Consider the following 18,126-nt stretch of genomic DNA (forward strand, 5'->3'; position numbering starts at 1 on the left):
CAAGGCAGGAACTGTAAATTTGCAAAATATAATATATCAACTATTCAAAGTGCTCTAATAAACTTAACTCAAGCCAACCCCACCTCTGGAGGATAGTCAATCTTTCTTTTCAACTTGTTGCTACTTTGTTCACACATCTTAGTCACTTTTTCATAAGCATCTTTGGCATTTTTATATCTAAAAGGTATATAAATAATGTTTTATTTATACTTATAAAAAGAAATTTTAAATGATTTTATATATTAATGATAACGATTTAACGACACAAAGAAATGAATATAATTTAAAAATGATGATAAAAAAGTGAAATGCCAACATCTGGTTCTTCACAATCATGACATCTTTCATATATTTTGCTGGTTTAACTTTATATGTTATATCGTTTGGGTTAATAATGTTTATGTGTGCATATTTGTTAACAGGAGGTAATCTGGTAGGGGCTTTGTCTGAGTGATAGAACCTACGTTGATGTTCTAATATTTCTTCACGAAGAGAACTGTAATAAAATCATAAAATAATTTTTTAAACCTTATTTTTTATTTAGAAAATTTTTTTAGCTTGTTGAAGATCACGTCACGTCATAAATATGTTGACGTGCATTACATGAAATCATATCAAATCATGAGTAAAAAAATCATGACGCTTATTTAAAGATCATAAAATATTTTTTTAAACCTTATTTTTTATTTAGAAAAAATTCTTTAGCTTGTTGTAGATCACGTCACGTCATAAATATGCTGACGTGCATGACATGAAATCAAATCAAATGTAAAATATTATTTATTTTTAAAAGTTAATGACTTGACACTTGAGGCTTCCGATTATGTATATATTATTTGCAGTTCATCATTTGTTTGTGTGAACTATGCGTGCTAAAAAAATTCAAATGAACTTGATAAACAAATTAACCAATGTGGCTTTCGTTTCGATTTTCTATTCATTTTGAAAAACGATCAAAAAAAAATATAGCCTGGAAGTAAAATTATTTAGAATTAATATGAACGAAAATTTTTTCATGACAGACAAAACCGCCGCTTGAAACGTAACCATGGCAACTAAATCAAAATTCATTTATCTTTGCTCTTTAAATTTATTAAAGCAGGCTGTGTTTGCTTTGTTTTTAAAGCAAAAATGTGTACATTTTTGACTGATTGATAACTGAATAACTGATAAAATTTTTGTACCTAACTTTACATATTTCTTGCACAACAAAGAATTTTAAATTTTTTCTTAAATTGTTATGTAATGTATATCGTATACAGTGTTTGAAACTGGCAACTATTTTGCTGCGGGTGATTATATAATGACGCAAATTCTTCCAAGTCAACGATCAAATCATTTAGTAAGGTTTGATTCCTACATGTGTCACAAAATGTTTCTGTATGACAAAAATCAGAAAAATGTAATTTGCAAAACTAAGGAACAAGAATAATTATTAACTGACCAAACGTCAAACATAATCTGGCATAAAGGTCCTGTTCGTGTGTAATGCCATTGCTGCTCTTGTTTTCAGTTTAACTAAAATCATGATAGAGGGTTTACTATATAAGAACAAATGACAAAACACCACGCTAAAGCTTTTCAGTCAGATTCTGTAACACTTGAAGTATTCTAACCGATTTTAATAATGCGATAAAATTATTTTTTCTAATGCAGACCATGGATATAATATATATATATATATATATATATATATATATATATATATATATATATACATATATATATATATATATATATATATATATATATACATTCATTCGTTTGAGGTTTCGGCTGGTTTCGTTTCTGCTCCGTGTTTTTCTTGATTATATAGAATTTTCATATAGTGATTTAATTAAATTTAGTTGCATATAATAGAGGAAATTTAGACAAACAAATTTATATATTTTTTTATCGAAATTATTATTTGTTAACTTTACTTTATAACTACGCTTATTTAAATTAGGTTTTCCATTAAATTAAAGCAAATAACATAAATTAAAGTTGAAGTTGTTGGTACAAAAAGGATTGTTTTCTACTAGTTGTGTTTGTTTGTTTACTTTGTGTTTTTCTGTTTTTGATTTCTTACAGACTTTATAGCAACTTTTGTAAACAATTAAACTTGAAATGAGTACACGTGCAAAGACAAAGTCAGATTCGTTGAAAAACTTCAGCTGTTTTCGTTGCGGTTGTGTTTCAAATCTTACGTTAATACCAGATGATGTGTACTGTTTTATTCAGAAGTATAATAATTTGAAGTGGTTTTGTGATACATGTAACAATGTTTCTCCAGACACCAAATCATCAGCGGAAATAGACACGGATCTGCTTGCGAGGGCAGTTGACAGAAGTAAACAGGAATTGATGATTAAAATTGATGGATTGACAGATGCCAGTAAAATCATAGAATCGGAGCTCCGGAATATCAGATGTGCAGTAAAATTGAATGATGAAAAATTAAGCAACATTAATCATGCTGTTGATGAGATGCGTACGGGCAGTGGTGGAGTCAGTACGTCATGGACCGATATAGTAGCAAAGAAGTTAAAAAAACATTGATGTAATTAACGTTGAAGTCAAGAATGTGCAAAAAAAGTTGAATGATGCGACAGACATCAAGGAGAGAGAAAAAAATTTGGTGCTTTTTAGACGTGCTGAAGGAGACGACGACAAAGAACGTGTTATGAAGATTTTTAATCAGTCGACCCGAAACGAAGTTGCCGAGAAAGCAGTTGTTAAAGTAACGAGACTGGGGAAAAAACAAGAAAAAATAAACAGACCGTTATTGTTAAGTCTTGATAGTGTTGAGTCGAAAAACTTAATAATGGATAATGTATCACGAATGAAATCGTTGGATGATGTCCTAAAAGGTGTTTGGCTTAGTCACGACCTATCAAATGATCAGAGAGATGAGCTGAAAAAGTTGATCAATGATGCAAAAAAGCAGGAATCTGTAAGCGGTGATTTTTTATTCAGAGTGAGGGGACCTCCGGGAAGATGGAAAATAGTCAAGTTTCGGAGGGATCAAAAACTGAAAGAAAAAGTTTGATTGAGAGAGATGGCACTGATGGTAGCGTTGATGATATTGATTTTGATGGAGTAAACGTTGAAAGTTGTTTTAGATATGCAAATAATAAAAGCCATTATGGTAAGTGTCAATATAAAATCTCAAGTCTTGATGTGTGTGGTGAAAGTGGTTGTAACAATAAAAATGCAATAGGTGAATTTCAGTATGCTGAGGATGATAAAATTTAATGAAGCATCTGGTAAAGGTAAGCCTGCTAAAATTGGAAATGAGGAGCGATCGGTGGTTCTGGGAGTTTTAAATATCAGATCTATAATAACAAAATTCAGCTCTATTTATGGTTTGATTCACGAAGGCCTAGACATCTTTGTTTTGACGGAGAGCTGGCATGGTTCGGCAGATAATATTTCCATTGGGTTATCAATGCCACCTGGCTATCAGTTTGTAGACCGTTTAAGATCGCACGACCCACATCATGGAGGTTTAATCATTTTTTTCCGATCAATTTTTAGATATAAAAAGATCACTCTGCCACTGGCTACTGCTTTCGAGGTTCTGGTGGTGAAACTTAAAATTAATGAATTAGATTATATCCTACTGGCAATTTACAGACCTGGATCTGAACAATTAACGACATCATTTTTTGATGAACTGATTTCGGTCTTAGAATGTGTTACAATCATTAGTTCCCGTATTTTGTTAGCGGGAGATTTTAACATTCACATGGAGAAGTCGAACAATCCAAACGTTGTTAATTTACGTGAAATATTTGAAATGTTTCAGTTGATCAACCACATAGATGAACCATCGCATATTCTAGGAGGAACGCTCGATCTGATTGTGACGTCACACAATATAGCTGTCAGTGAAGCAAAGGTTTATCCTAGTGGAATCTATTCTGATCATGGTTTGGTACAGGTTAGTTTATCAATAAAATTGACAAAGTCTCTGAAAGCAAAAAGATTGATCCGACTCTGGAATCGTTTTGATGAGAAAACTTTTGCTGAGCAGGTACTTGAGTCTCCAGTATCCAGACCGTGTAAAACTGATGATGTAAATGCAGAATTTGGTTTATTCAGTGACGAGGTAAGGAGAATTGTTGATAGGGTTGTTCCTCTTGTACTTGTGCTGCCTGGGCGCCATCATGTTGCACCGTGGTTTGATGATGATTGCAAGGCTTCAAAACGGAAATCTAGAAAAAAAGAAAAAATTTTTAGAAAAAGTTGTAAATTGTTTGATAAAAATGAATGGATATTGGCCCTTAAAGAAAAAACTGAAATTTATTCAAACAAACGTAAAGTATATTGGAAGAAAGTTGTCAATGAAAACAGTAAAACTCCAAAGAGCTTGTGGAGGGTGGTTAATAAAATTTTTCTAAACAATCACAGTGAAGGCACTAAACGCGAATTCAATGATCTCAATGCTGGCCAGTTCATGACTTTCTTTAATGAAAAAATTAAAGTGATAAAACAGGGGATTGACACTGAAAATCAATCTTGTCTTAACAGTGATGATCATGGATGTCAGCAGTTGTTTTCGACTTTTCGGGCGGTGTCTGAGGCTGATGTCAGGAAAGAAGTGCTTCATTCACCTAAAAAGTCCTGTCAACTAGATATTTTACCAACGCGTTTTTTTTAAAAAGCATTTTGAATTGTTTTGTCCATTTATAACCAGTTTAATAAATCTGTGCATGAGGGTAGGTTGCTTCCCCACACCTTGTAAGCATGCAATTGTTGTGCCGTTGTTGAAAAAAAGTTATGCAGATCCAGATGACGTCAGTAATTATCGACCAGTCAGTAATCTATCATTTATATCAAAACTCATTGAAAGAATGGTGTCGAGACAATTGCTTGCTCATTTGAATGATAATAATCTCATGCCTGCACATCAATCCGGTTTCAGACGATTTCACTCCACTGAAACTGCTCTGCTGCATGTTCTCTCAGGGGTTTATGCTGAGATGGATGCTCAAAACATTTCCTTGTTGGCATTTTTGGACATGAGCTCGGCTTTCGACTGTGTCAATCATGAAATGTTACTGCTCAGGCTACATCAAAATTTTGGAATATCTGGGGAAATAATAAATTGGCTCAGAAGCTACTTGATTAGCCGAACACAGCAGGTTTCGTTCAACGGGAGTTTGTCCTGCGTCAGTGTGGTTCGCTCTGGTGTGCCGCAGGGATCTGTTTTGGATCCTTTATTGTTTCTGCTTTATACATCTGATGTGCTGAAGATAATTGATTCATATGATTTGAAAAGCCATGCATATGCAGACGACATTTAAATTATGTTATCAGGTAAACCGAAGTTATTTCAAGACGAGATTACGAGGTTCATTGAATGTATGACGGAGGTTAATCTGTGGATGTCGAGAAATGAATTGAAGCTTAACCAGGGTAAAACAAAATTTCTTCCTATTGGTACCTGGCAGCAGTTGGCGGACTTAGATATAAATTCAGTTGTTATGAATGATAAAAAAATAGATTTCTGTAAAGCAGTGTCGAACCTAGGTTTTATAATAGATTCAAACCTAACAATGAAATCTCATTTAAAGATGATCTCTATATCATGCTTGGCACAAATTAGAAGAATGAAACGAATTCGAGAATCACTTGATAAAGACGCAATGCAGACTCTGGCGCATGCGTTGGTGCACTCACGTGTCGGTTATTGCAATAGTTTATTTTATGGCATTCTTGCTATTTTGTTATTAATATTAGTTATAATTTGATAGCGTTTGTGAAAACTGCTATAACGAACGCTATATTAAGCTTTCTATTAATAATATATATATATATATATATATATATATATATATCCACGATGCAGACTTTCATGCACATAATTTTCTTTTGTGTGAATAAATCTTTTGATAAAACAATTTTTATTCTATATTAAACATTATAGAGAGACACACGAACTATATATTTCGCTTGTTCGCTTCATTTATAATATACACGGCTCGCTTGTGACTTCGCTTGTGAATGAATATAACAAAAACATAAATTTTTGAAAATTTGGTTTTCCATATTTCTGCACTTCGTTAATGAAACAAAGGATTTAAAAGGAAAAACTTCTTGAGTTGTTTGGTTTATTGGTCCGCAATTTTTCATTGTTTCATGCAGTTGCTCCCGTGCAAAAATGCCGCGGCTAACCTCGAGAAGACAAGAGATGCAGGAGTTAATGAACGAAATCGAAAATAAAGCGTTTGAAAAGAAGGTCCTGGATAAAGAAGATCGGTTGAAGAATCTTGTTGCACCCATTGAAAGTTACATCAAGTCCGCCGAAGTACTCCTTACATGGGAGTTTCCCTTTGCCTCTGCTTTGTTCACCAATGCCATCTTTGTGTTGCTCATGTTAGTTATTTATTGATCGTTTATTCATTAATTTAATAATTGTTTATTTGAAAATACTCACTTAAGAAGATTGACATTAACTTACTTAAGGATTAAGTTTGGGTAGGTTAGGTTTGTTTTTTCTAATTTTTTAATTAATAATTATATTATTGTTATTTTTGACCGTAATTAAGTTAAAACCATCCGTTTGAATTTGATTGAAATGATAAAAAAGAAGCAAAATCATTCATCCGTTAAAATTTAAATCAATAAAAAATTGAAAATTCATCTGGTTGTGGTCTGTTTCAAGCTTATTTAATAATTTAATTCATTAAATTTAAAATAAATAAATACCAGTTTGTGAGACTACAAAGATGAGCACTGATTTAGGATGCGGTTCAGTGATGCCAAGCTATTGAATTTTATGACATAATATTATTAGTTTATATATTTACATAACCCAAAAATGTCATTAAAACCCTCAGATTATTTTACAATGTTAACACACTGGTGGCGATTTCTGCTTGTGGCTACATCTGTATCTTTGTGTACTCCTTGACAGTTTTTCTCCACTCTACAGGTTTTTATTTACGATACTTTGTTTAATTGTAATGATTTTCAACATAAAATGTTGTTATTAAATAGATAAATACAAATATATATTTAAGATTTATTTTTAAATAATTTTATTTGTTCAGAAACTGAGGAGTCAGCTGATGGGTTAATGAGTGTTTATTTGTAATATTCTGTGTTAAGTTTGTTATTACATCTTTTTATATTTCATATCATATTTAGTCTTTTGATTAAAAAGTTAACAACAACAAATATGCTTTTTTTTCTACGTGTATTGTATTTTGCATATGTAGATTTTCTTAAAACAGATGATATTTTATGTGCTTTATTTATTATTTTACAGAGTTATTAATTTTACTCAGTCAAACTTTTTATATAAATGCTATTTTAGTTGGATACAAGTGCAGACGAGAAATGAAGGTGAATTTGATCTCATTTCAACTGTTGCCTGGTTGGTTGTCACCTTTGAGACAATTTGGTCAAATGGCATGCAATTAAGAAAAGATGACAGAGATAAGGTTAGTTGGTTAAAGAAATTATCCCATTAGCTTGGAATTATAGTGACATTATTTTGAAGTTTTTCATAACAACATTCTGCAGTTTGATGTTATTGGTCTCTGCATTTGTTTTTTCCTCTTGATTGTAGGATGGTCGCTTTCGGATTTTGCTTTGCTTTGCATATTTGGTTGGTTTTTTGTACTGTATTCCGTTTTTTATTTTATGAATTTATCATTTCTTTTGCTGACAGATTCATGGAATAAGTCAACATCAGCACTCTTATTATGACTTGCAATTTATTTCTATTAAATTATTTTGAGAAAACAAAAGTTAATTGAAAATAACATTGTCTTGTTGAAACATTCAGTTTTTATTAATTGATGAGTTACTATCAAATAATTTTTCAACAATCATCACAGTAACATTTGTGTTGTTGTGGCCTGTTGTGAAGTACAACAAGTTGGCTGCATCTGTCATCTCATTTTTTGCTGTTTTAGAGAGATTCTTGAATATTAAGAGAACTGTGAATCCAAGTTTGTTTATAATATCACTTTTCGTGTTTTTCATTTCATCACATGCAACAGGCTTTTATCAAAAATAATATTTTATATATGTTTATAAGATCTTACAACTCGATTGTTTATTTTGTCTTTGTTTTTTTTAAATATTTTCACTTTTAATTTTAAGGAAAAGTAAGGAGACAGTTGAGAAAGCAAATGGTAAAAGAGAATATTTATGTTAGAAACATGGATGAGATTGCAGAAGACCATGGTGATGATTCAGATGCGGAATTGCGAGAGTTCATACCCCCTGAGGAATCTTTCCCACCTTTAATGGAAGGAAGTAAATATGATGAAAATATTGATGAACAAGTGTATGAAGATGAAGATAGCGATGCTCAAGAATTTCTACCTGATGAATCTATTCTTTCTGACTCAAGAGATGCCACTGATGACGGTTCAAAATAATTTCATGGACATTCATTGCTTTTTCATAATAAATTTGTGACTAAAAATTATTTCATTTCAACAGAATACCTTCCTAATGAACCTAGCTCTCTTTTCGCGGATGAAAAATTTGGCAGCTCAGAGCATCCCTTGTCTGGTGATATGTCTGGTAATAAAATCAACACCAGTGACATTAATAAAGGAGCTGTTGCTAACACTGGAAAAGCAGCGAAAAAAGAAAATGATAAAGATGCGAATGATGGCTTTTCTGATGGTTTGACATTTGAAAATGTAGACAAATATGATTATGTTGGTGATATTAAACAAAATGCTACTAGCAGGCTTGGTAGTTTCCTAAATCAAGCAACCAACATGGGTAAAACACTTGCTGGGTTTAGTCTGCTGAAATATACTTTAGGATCCGTCATTGGATCATCAACAACTGCAGAATCAGTTAACCCTGCAAAAAATAATAGAGAATCTCCAGTTGAAGATGACCAGTTTGATCTTAGTGGGGTAGAGTTAGAGGCTTTTGCTATACCTGACAATTAATCTCTCATATCAGACATCAGTCAACCATTTTATGTTTATTAAATTAAGTATTTAAGTGATTTTAAACTCGATATTTAATGCCCAGCATTAAATTTATCCTTGCGTGTTTTTTTAATAATGATAATCTATTACTTCTGGAGACGCCCAACTGTTATATGTAAATGTTTTATTTCAAGATACTTCGTATTTCCAGTGAGATGTTCATATACGTTACATTATTTTATCTTGTGTTATTTTGATTGAACCGTCATAAATATTTCAATTTGTTTTAACGAACTGTTTTGCCAGTTAAACATGATTTGGCATTGATTTTTAGATTTGAAATACCCATTAAACTATATTGTTTGCATTGATCAAAAGGCTTGTGGTTCGATCACGCCACTTCTCAAGCTTTACTGGCCGACCGATTAACAAGCGAGTGAGCTAGAGCACGTGAGCCTGGCGGAAATTCCCGGTTCTTTTAAACATCAAACTAGAAAGTCGCATTCTGTCTTCAAATCCGATTTTTTCTATTTAAAAAAATTTGTATAAATTAAATTTATAGGTACATGATTGGAGCAATTAATTTAATATAGAGAGAGCCCAAGACAGCTGAAAGCCATTGAGACTACTGAGCAGTAGTTCGCTCTTGTTTTCATCTGTTTGATGTTGTGTTCTATGTAGATTCCAGTTATTCAAAGGCCGCTTCGAACCAATTTTTTTACTAATGAATTGCATTTTGAATCCCACTTCTTTCTAGGAGTATCATGATGATTTAGAGGGAACAAGTCAATTCTCCATCTGTGTTGAATGTTCAAGCATGTTTTTTTTACTCGTCAGTTGACAAGAAAAATATTGTTTCTATCTTTTATCAATAGTTCTTGAAAATGTTTTTCTAAGCAATTGTTTCATTTGTCGAAAAATAAATTTCTTCCAACTAGTCAACCCGCAGATCAATTTTTACGACTGAGGCTGCGCTATTGAACGCTTATTCAAACCTTTTTTCCTCTGTTGATAATAACACGTTTCATTTCTTATTTTCTGGATATGAGCATAGCTTTTGACTGTTTGGATCATGAGATACATTTTAATAATCTAAATTCTTATTTCAGTGTTCGTGGAAATGTTCTCTTATCATTTCACTAAAAAAATAGAACCCAGTTAATTAATTTTAATGGCGATTTGTCTGTATTTGAGGAAATATGTAATGTTGTTCAACAAAGATCGGTGTTGGGTCCATTGTATTTGATGCATGCTGCCGTTGCTTTGTATGTCATTAAAACATAGGACTTGAATGTCACCGCGCATACTAAAAAGCACTTTTTCAAAAAAGTTGACTGCATAGCGCGTCTATCTTCACTATTTTATATGTATCACAACCATATACTTATAATAGCAACACACAGACCACAACATACGAGCGTGTATTTTTTAAATCGAATGATCTTTTTTTTAAATAATAGAGATTTTTCAAATTTTCAACTTTTTTAGAACTTACGCTTTTTTAAAAATTCGAAATTAAATTCTACTCATTTATATGCTATTTTTTTTACCACAAACTGTTTAAGTTCTAAGGTTTTTGCTTTTTGTTTTTTTAATATGATTTTTGTCAAAAAACAGTTTAAAAATTAGCGTTCACATGAATCTCAACTTTAAAAATAGATTATTAGTTTTGCGACATGATTTCATTCAAAGTATCGTCCAAAAGCTGAATTTTCTTCATTTCTTTCTCTTGTTTGTCTTCCCATTTTTTTAATTTATCTTTGTATTTTATCTTGTGCATTTCTAAAATACCAATCCTGCGTTTATCAATTTTATTTATTAGCTTGATAACAAAACACATTTTATGACAACTGTTTTGAGGCATTACCTTTTTTTAATTTCCTCAACAGCATTTTCTAATTTCGTTTGTTCCTTAATTATGTTGTCAATTTGCAGTTGCTCTTTTTTCATGTTTTCTTTTATTTGCTCAACGTTTGACAGCAAATCGTTTCTTCCATGTTTTAAAGCTTCGCATCTCATCAAAGAGTGTGTTTTGTCTTCGTCGTCATCCACTTCAGCATTTTTAAATAAGTGACTGCTATTAGATTCTGTCAAAAAACAAATTTAAAAAAATTGTAACAATAGAGATAAACCAAAAGTCTATACCATCAAAAGAGTTTTTAGATTTGTGCACCGAATGTTTCGACCAGGCTTGTTGCCTCAACTGCAGTTCATTGATCTAAATTCGTGGTTAAACATTAAAATCATTGAGATTACTCAAAAGGTAATTGCTAGAAAATTTTCAAATATTTTTATTTATGATTTAAAACGATTAGTATGAAACAACAGTTTTATATTCTAAACCCTATCAATTTTAATTTTATTTAATCAGACCAAAATAATAATCGACATAAAAATTCAGCATGAAGAGCTAGCTTATTTACTACTTAATTGCGTCACCCCCGTGTCATATCAAGGCAAACCTATACTGCATTAGTAGCTTACTCGTTATTTTCTCTTTTGGTTGAAATCAAAAGGGGGAGTTACAGTAGGTAGTGTTGTAAAATCAAAACATGTGAAAGTAAATTTCTTTTTATATTGTTACATCAAATAACCAAAATCGATAAAAATTTGTAGTTTGATTTAAATAAATAACTTTCATATTGGTAAACGAACTTAACTAACTCGATATTTTGATCTGTTCATTACACACTTTTGCAACCACATAGGAATATTACCATGGTGATGAAAGAATTCCATATTAAAAACGAATTAGATTAAAAATTAATTCAGTAATTATTTAAAAAATGACATTAACCATTTAGAATATACCATGACCATAACCATATATATGGAATAAATAAATGCATTAATTAAAATGATGTCGGCAAGATGGCTCAGTGGTTCAAATGCGCGCTGAGTCAAACATCTCAATGGCTATCGTGTGAAAAGGCCTTCGTGGCAAAGGTGTCTGCTCCAAATCAATGAATGATGATATGAGGAACATAATAAAGATATATAGATTATGTATATGTAACATTGTAAATGGTTCTGCGTATGTCAGAATTGCAATAATAATGAATAAAAAAGAATCGTCAACTAACGTCAACAAAGTGCTAATCTAACAAAAATGTCAGGTGTAAATAAATAAATTTAATACAATTACAACGATAATTATCATCAGTGGCGTCCGTGTCGTAGATACCTCAGGTTCAACAGGCTCCTTAAACCAGGTTCAAGATTAAAAAAGGTTAAAGGTTTATTACACTCTTCCAAAATTCAGAGGGATCAATGAAGCACAAACAGCGTATATGAATATTGGATATATGAATACATGCTAAACAACGTATCACACACAATATTGTTTGATGTCAACTTATTCCTTCGTGACGATGTGCAGTCTGTTCAGAGAACACCGCAGCGAGACATGTTGCTGATTATTCGAAATTCGATTCTATATCATCATACATCAGGGATGATCTACACTGGCTCCGCATGCCAGAAAGAATCGTTTTCAAACTAGATCTTCTATTCGGAGACTTTCTTACTGGTGACACTCCAACCCATTTGAAAGAACAACTACAATTAGTTTCAGAAATTGCAAATGGTGAGTAGGTTGTGATCCTCCGATAATATATATAAATATATATATATATATATATATATATATTTATTTATTATATATATATATAGAGTCTGTGTTTTTATGTGTGTGTGGTGTGTGTATATACACAAATAATGCCTCAACAACATGAATGTATTATTATTTTATTGCTATGTATTTTTTCCTTGTAATATCATGCAATTTAAAGACCAAAAACTTGTGGTTTTTCCGGGTTCTGCAACCTCTATCGGTTTCGTTTTTTTTAACATATATATATATATATATATAAATGGTTAGTTTTATATTATATATATATATATATATTAAAGTATTATATATTATATATATATTTATATAAATATTATATAATGAGCTTTGTCTACCCTGCGTTGTTTATTTTGTTGGCTCGTGAGTTGTATTTTCGCTAATTTTAAAAATTAAAATAAATTGAAAACTATTAAAATTATTAATTTTAAAACCTATTCATCTCATCTTTCAAAGTGAAAGTTTACAAATTAATTTCTTGCGCTCTTGATTTTTAATTTTCTTTTATTTAATTAATTTTATAAATAAAAAATTAATTAAATTAATAATCATGGGTGACTATGATGAAGAAAAAAGGTTTGGTTTTTATATCATTTAATAACCATTCTTACAATATGATTAAAGTGATTAAACATTAATTAAAATTTGTAATCTTTATTGTTATTTTGTTTTATAAACATCATAAAAAAATGAAGTTTTTTATTTTCATTTTTTATACTTGATAAAATCAAAATGAAAATCATAAATACATCAATTATTTTTTTACAGTACTAATAAGTTTGCCTAATTTCACAATATAATAATTGATAGTACTATTATATTATAAAAAAAAATTATACATTCAATATAAAATGCATATAATATAATTATATTGATATTTTAATTTAATAAAATATAAGAAAGAGATTAGCTATAATAGCTAACTATAAGACATTGATCAATAAAGATAATTAATAAGAAGGGCATGTAATGTGAGGAGGCAAATAATTATTTTTCACAGTGGACAGACAAACCATGTATTATTAACTAGCAAATTAATTATTGCATTAGGATTAGTTGATTATATAGAAAGTTGGTACACTCAACTGAACACTGACTGAAGTGATAGATGGATTGACATTAGAACTCAACTCAAAAAAATTCATACTCATAAAATTAAATTTTTACTATATTTAAACAACTAAATAATTTGTTATTGATTTTGAAATTTTTTAATGTTATTTAGGAAATTTTGAGTATTCATCATTACTTTGAATTTTTCAAAATTCAGAATACTTAATTAAATGAATTGCATAAACTAACTTGATTTAAATTAATAACATGATATTATTTAAATGTAAAAATCTCATGATATCATTGAACTAGATAATGTGTTGTCATTAATATTAATAAAAGCAAAACACTTAGAGATTATCTTGATGGCACTTCAACTTAGTAGTTTGAACTTTCATGTTGGTTAATGGTTTGAAACACTGAAATGTTTACTCTGATTAAATGTTTACTTTGCTTATGTAATCTTTACATACCCTACATTGGTTGTTATTAAATGTTCTTTTTATTGTGGTAATCATTGTACAAAAATAATTTTTTTGTTATTAAATGCTTAATGTTGTGTATACAAAACTTGAAAAGATATGTGATGTTATTATTACCTTTCCATACGAAGGGTGAAAGCACCAAATAAGAACCTCAGCAGTTTAGATGTTGACATATTCCATCATCTGGGAATAAACTCAAAATGCAAACACTTCAATAATATTTTCAGTGATATTAAGGTTAACTATCATTCATTATTATTATCACTAAATTGCCTTATATGTAACAAAGTATACCATTGTAACTGTATTTTACATTTACGGATTAACTTCACCCCACAGTTTGTATGCATGGGAGGCAGCCACAAGAGAATGGGGTACCTCGCGCAGTACGTGGCTGACGAGTTGAAGATAGATATCCCAGCAGGCTGTGCACTGACCAACATCAGTCACCAAACAGACAGATACGTCATGTTCAAAGCCGGTCCCGTCCTTTGTGTCAACGTTAGTTTTGTTGCATGAATGGTGTGTTCATGTCTGAGTTTTCTAGTTAATGAATCAAGATGATGAACTAAAAGTTTATTTGATATTTTCAATGTTATTGTAGTGTAGTGATGTATTTCCTCTTAAACACCATCAGCACGGCATAGGAGTCAATTCAACAATGGTCGTTCTACATGAAGTCATCAAGGCCCTGCACTATTCACAAGCCTCTGATGTCCATGTCTTCAGAGTTGGGACGTCTGGCGGACTTGGTAAGCCATATATTAATATTATTATAAATGTTTGTGTGTGCGTGCAAACGTGCTTGAATGTGTGTTTCGTCAATTTTACACTGTAACATTCATATTGATGAAAAAAGTGTCAGTTTTATTATGTTAGAGAAATTTGCTTAATTGTGATAATAAATTATCAAGAAAAATAGGTTCTGGTTGCACTTTGTTTTTTTCATCTGGCCATAGGTCGATTTAGTTGGAAATCTGATCTGGTTGTTTTATCAATCCATCTGACTGAGCTATCATTCTGTTTATGTGTCATTTATGCTTGCAGTAAACTTTTGAAATTTAGTCATATAGGTTGATTGTAAAGTAAAGTTTTACTATAACTTTCTTGCTTATGAAATGCATACCATTTGCTTATTACAATGTTTGATCTATTAATAATATAGTATACAGATGTATGGAGGGACTCGGGTTAAATGCCGAGTGAGAACATGTCAAGGTGTGAAAATGTATCAAATGCTATCCTTGAAAAGTCATTTAAATATTTGAATAGAAGTGTGGAAAGTTGTTGAGTTTAAAATGCTGTTGCCGTTTCACATTAAATCAATCTGGCTGTCATAATAAAGTGAATGTATAATTAATGAATAATATGAGTTTAACATCTGCAGAGTGTAATAATAAGTACAGCCTGTGGATGGTAATTCAATATGTTTGTTTATGATGTTTTTTGAGGTCCAATGCTCTTTTCATTATGAATTTATATGAAATTTATTATGATATCATATGGGATTCATATGATATCATATGGAGTTCATTATGAAACCATATGCAATTCATTAGGATATATTTGATTCATTATGATATCATGCGGAATTCATTATGGTATGGAATGTTGTTCTATGGGATTGGAGTCATGCATGGTAACTGTTGTTACAGCTTGCTTGCTTGATTTTTATCATTCAACCACTTACTACATGCTGTTTAGTGAAATGTTCGTTCTATATTGACATGCATTTAATTTACATCAACACTATGAAAACGTTTTATAGTAACGAATTAATTTTAAACTGGCTAAAAGTTTTTATAAATTTTTAAACTTTTGGTGTTTGTACTGATATATTTCCGTGTAACCATTGCAAGGTGTTGTGAGCAAGTTTCTGCAAAGTAATACGTACGTACGTAGAGACATCATGATTGTGTGATGGCGCGCCCAGTTGGAAGATGAACCATCAAATCGAGGCTTGCAGTTGCGTTGTAGCATGCTGCTGCCTTTCTCGATGTCTAGATATTTTTAACGCTAGCAGTTTTTAGAAAATTTTGAGGTGCCGTTAATTCTTCTGTCAGGTTCAAAAATTGATTCACGCGAGATCATAAACTTAATGAGCAGAGAGTGAAGTGAGTTACACAGCACACCCTGCTGAGAACATTTTTTAGATGACAGATGCCAGTGACTCTTATTATGCTCAGCCTATCGTTCTAACTACTTACCACCGCTTTATAAACTTATTCTACCACTTATTATTCTTTCTAAATTAGGTAGCTATCCAGAAGCGAACTTTTTCATTTTTGTACATATCTTAATTGAAATAAATGGAACTTGAAACAACGAATATCAAACATGCACAAAAGGTTTGGAGCCGGGCACAGTGGTGTTGACAAGTGAAGCGCTGGATGGGTGCTTGAGAAATTTCTTAGAAGTGGTTTGTTCATTTCAACTTTTAAATTTCACCAATTTTTTAATTAATTGATATCATAATTAAATTTTTTCTTGTTTTCCCACAAAATGGCTAATTATTAATTTTCATGGAATGACTTAGTTATGCACTTTCTTTAATAAATCAGATGTTTAGTTTTGTCATATTGTTCTCGTGATTTGTTCCAGGTAGATGCAACACTTCTAATTATTATACCTGTTAGCAATATTAATTTATTTCCTAATCAATCTTCTAGCCGATTTTAGGAGAGATGGTAAAGAAGCCAAGCAAGCTGGATGGCCAGCTGAACAACAAACTTCTCCAATGTGCTCTCAAAGACGACGACTTCCAGATCATTCTTGGCAAAACAATTTGCGCCTGGGATTTTTATGAAGGTGAACTTTCACTGGCTTAAAAAATTCAACAACCTTACGGAAGTTGTGAATGTGCATGTACGATTGTATGTATGTATATACGAGCAACACTCGCGCTTAAATTAAATACAGGGCAAGGAAGATTGGATGGTGCAGTTTGTGAGTATGATGAAGAGAAGAAAATGAATTTCCTCAAGAAGGCCTACGACTTTGGCGTTCGTAATTTAGAGATGGAGGCACTTGCCTTTGGATATCTATGCAGCCAGGCTAACATATCATGTTAGTGCTTGTAATGATGAAATGTGAATCGCCGTATGTGTGAGTGTGTATGTTTGTGTACTTTAATATTTCAACAGCATTACAACATCATTAGACCAATGAAACTATTATAGCTTATTAACTGCAACACTAGTGTCATCATGGTCGTTGTTGTCGTGTCATTATGATTGGATCGTTTCCATCGTCATCATCGTTGCCACCACCACATGATAATCACCATTCATAATCGTCATCATCACAATCTTGCATCATCGTCGTCGTCGTCATCATAATTTCACAACAGCTGCGGTGGTCTGCTGCACATACTTGGACAGATTCAAGGGTGACCAGGTGACGGCCAGCCACGAGACTCTGGCCAAGTGGCAGGACCGACCGATCAGAGTCGTCGTCAGGTATATGAAACAGTATCTCAACATCAGAGTGTGATAGTGCAGTTGTAATGGGAGGGGAGATGAAGCTGGCGACAATAATAATGATGATAGTGACGCAAGAAATAATCGCAAAATTTTGATCGAATGAAAATGATGAGGCCGATGTGGGTTGTTGGAAAGATTAAGACAAAAAAGACAGAAAACATTGAACGGCGCGATTTGTATGGTTTGATTGTTTGTTATCTATTTTTATTTCACTGCAGGGCCTTACATTCCTTGTCAAGTTTGTATGTTTGTTTACCTGTGTGTATATTTTCACACACAAACACACACACTCACTCGCACACACAAACACCACACACACGCACGCACACACAAATACACACATAAACCCGTATAGACATTAGTATTTTTAACATGAATGATTAGCCTTTAGATTGTTATTATTATCAAGCATATGTTCAATTCACGATAAATTATACTATTACTACATAGGTCCTGGTTACATAATTTCTGCAATTTCGATTCCATTTTCTAACCGTTCACATGACTTGCGAGATAAAATAGTCGTTTATAATGATGATAATTTTATTGCACTTATCAATATTTTATTATTTTATTTTATTAAA

The 18,126-nt window shown here is 31.7% G+C and overlaps 3 protein-coding genes across 3 annotated transcripts; all 3 read left to right on the forward strand.

Moving 5' to 3' along the window:
* Positions 1-2,109: 2,109 nt before the first annotated feature.
* On the forward strand, positions 2,110-3,031 carry HELRODRAFT_161456 (hypothetical protein; the record flags this gene model as incomplete). The annotated part of the gene is made up of 2 exons (XM_009021373.1): positions 2,110-2,494; positions 2,559-3,031. 2 exons carry the CDS (start codon positions 2,110-2,112, stop codon positions 3,029-3,031), a joined length of 858 nt encoding a protein of 285 aa, XP_009019621.1.
* A 183-nt stretch (positions 3,032-3,214) lies between these two features.
* HELRODRAFT_161457 (hypothetical protein) lies at positions 3,215-8,912 on the forward strand (the record flags this gene model as incomplete). Its single annotated transcript, XM_009021374.1, has 6 exons — positions 3,215-3,925; positions 6,227-6,363; positions 7,307-7,433; positions 7,781-7,946; positions 8,101-8,370; positions 8,446-8,912. 6 exons carry the CDS (start codon positions 3,215-3,217, stop codon positions 8,910-8,912), a joined length of 1,878 nt encoding a protein of 625 aa, XP_009019622.1.
* Positions 8,913-12,905: 3,993 nt separating this feature from the next.
* On the forward strand, positions 12,906-17,552 carry HELRODRAFT_106532 (hypothetical protein; the record flags this gene model as incomplete). Its single annotated transcript, XM_009021375.1, has 8 exons — positions 12,906-13,098; positions 14,189-14,297; positions 14,400-14,561; positions 14,698-14,812; positions 16,409-16,479; positions 16,730-16,868; positions 16,980-17,126; positions 17,410-17,552. The coding sequence occupies exons 1-8, from the start codon at positions 13,073-13,075 to the stop codon at positions 17,550-17,552; spliced, it is 912 nt and encodes a 303-aa protein (XP_009019623.1). The 5' UTR covers positions 12,906-13,072.
* Positions 17,553-18,126: the final 574 nt, after the last annotated feature.

The sequence above is a fragment of the Helobdella robusta genome, assembly GCF_000326865.2.
Source record: "Helobdella robusta unplaced genomic scaffold HELROscaffold_3, whole genome shotgun sequence".
NCBI lineage: Eukaryota > Metazoa > Annelida > Clitellata > Rhynchobdellida > Glossiphoniidae > Helobdella > Helobdella robusta.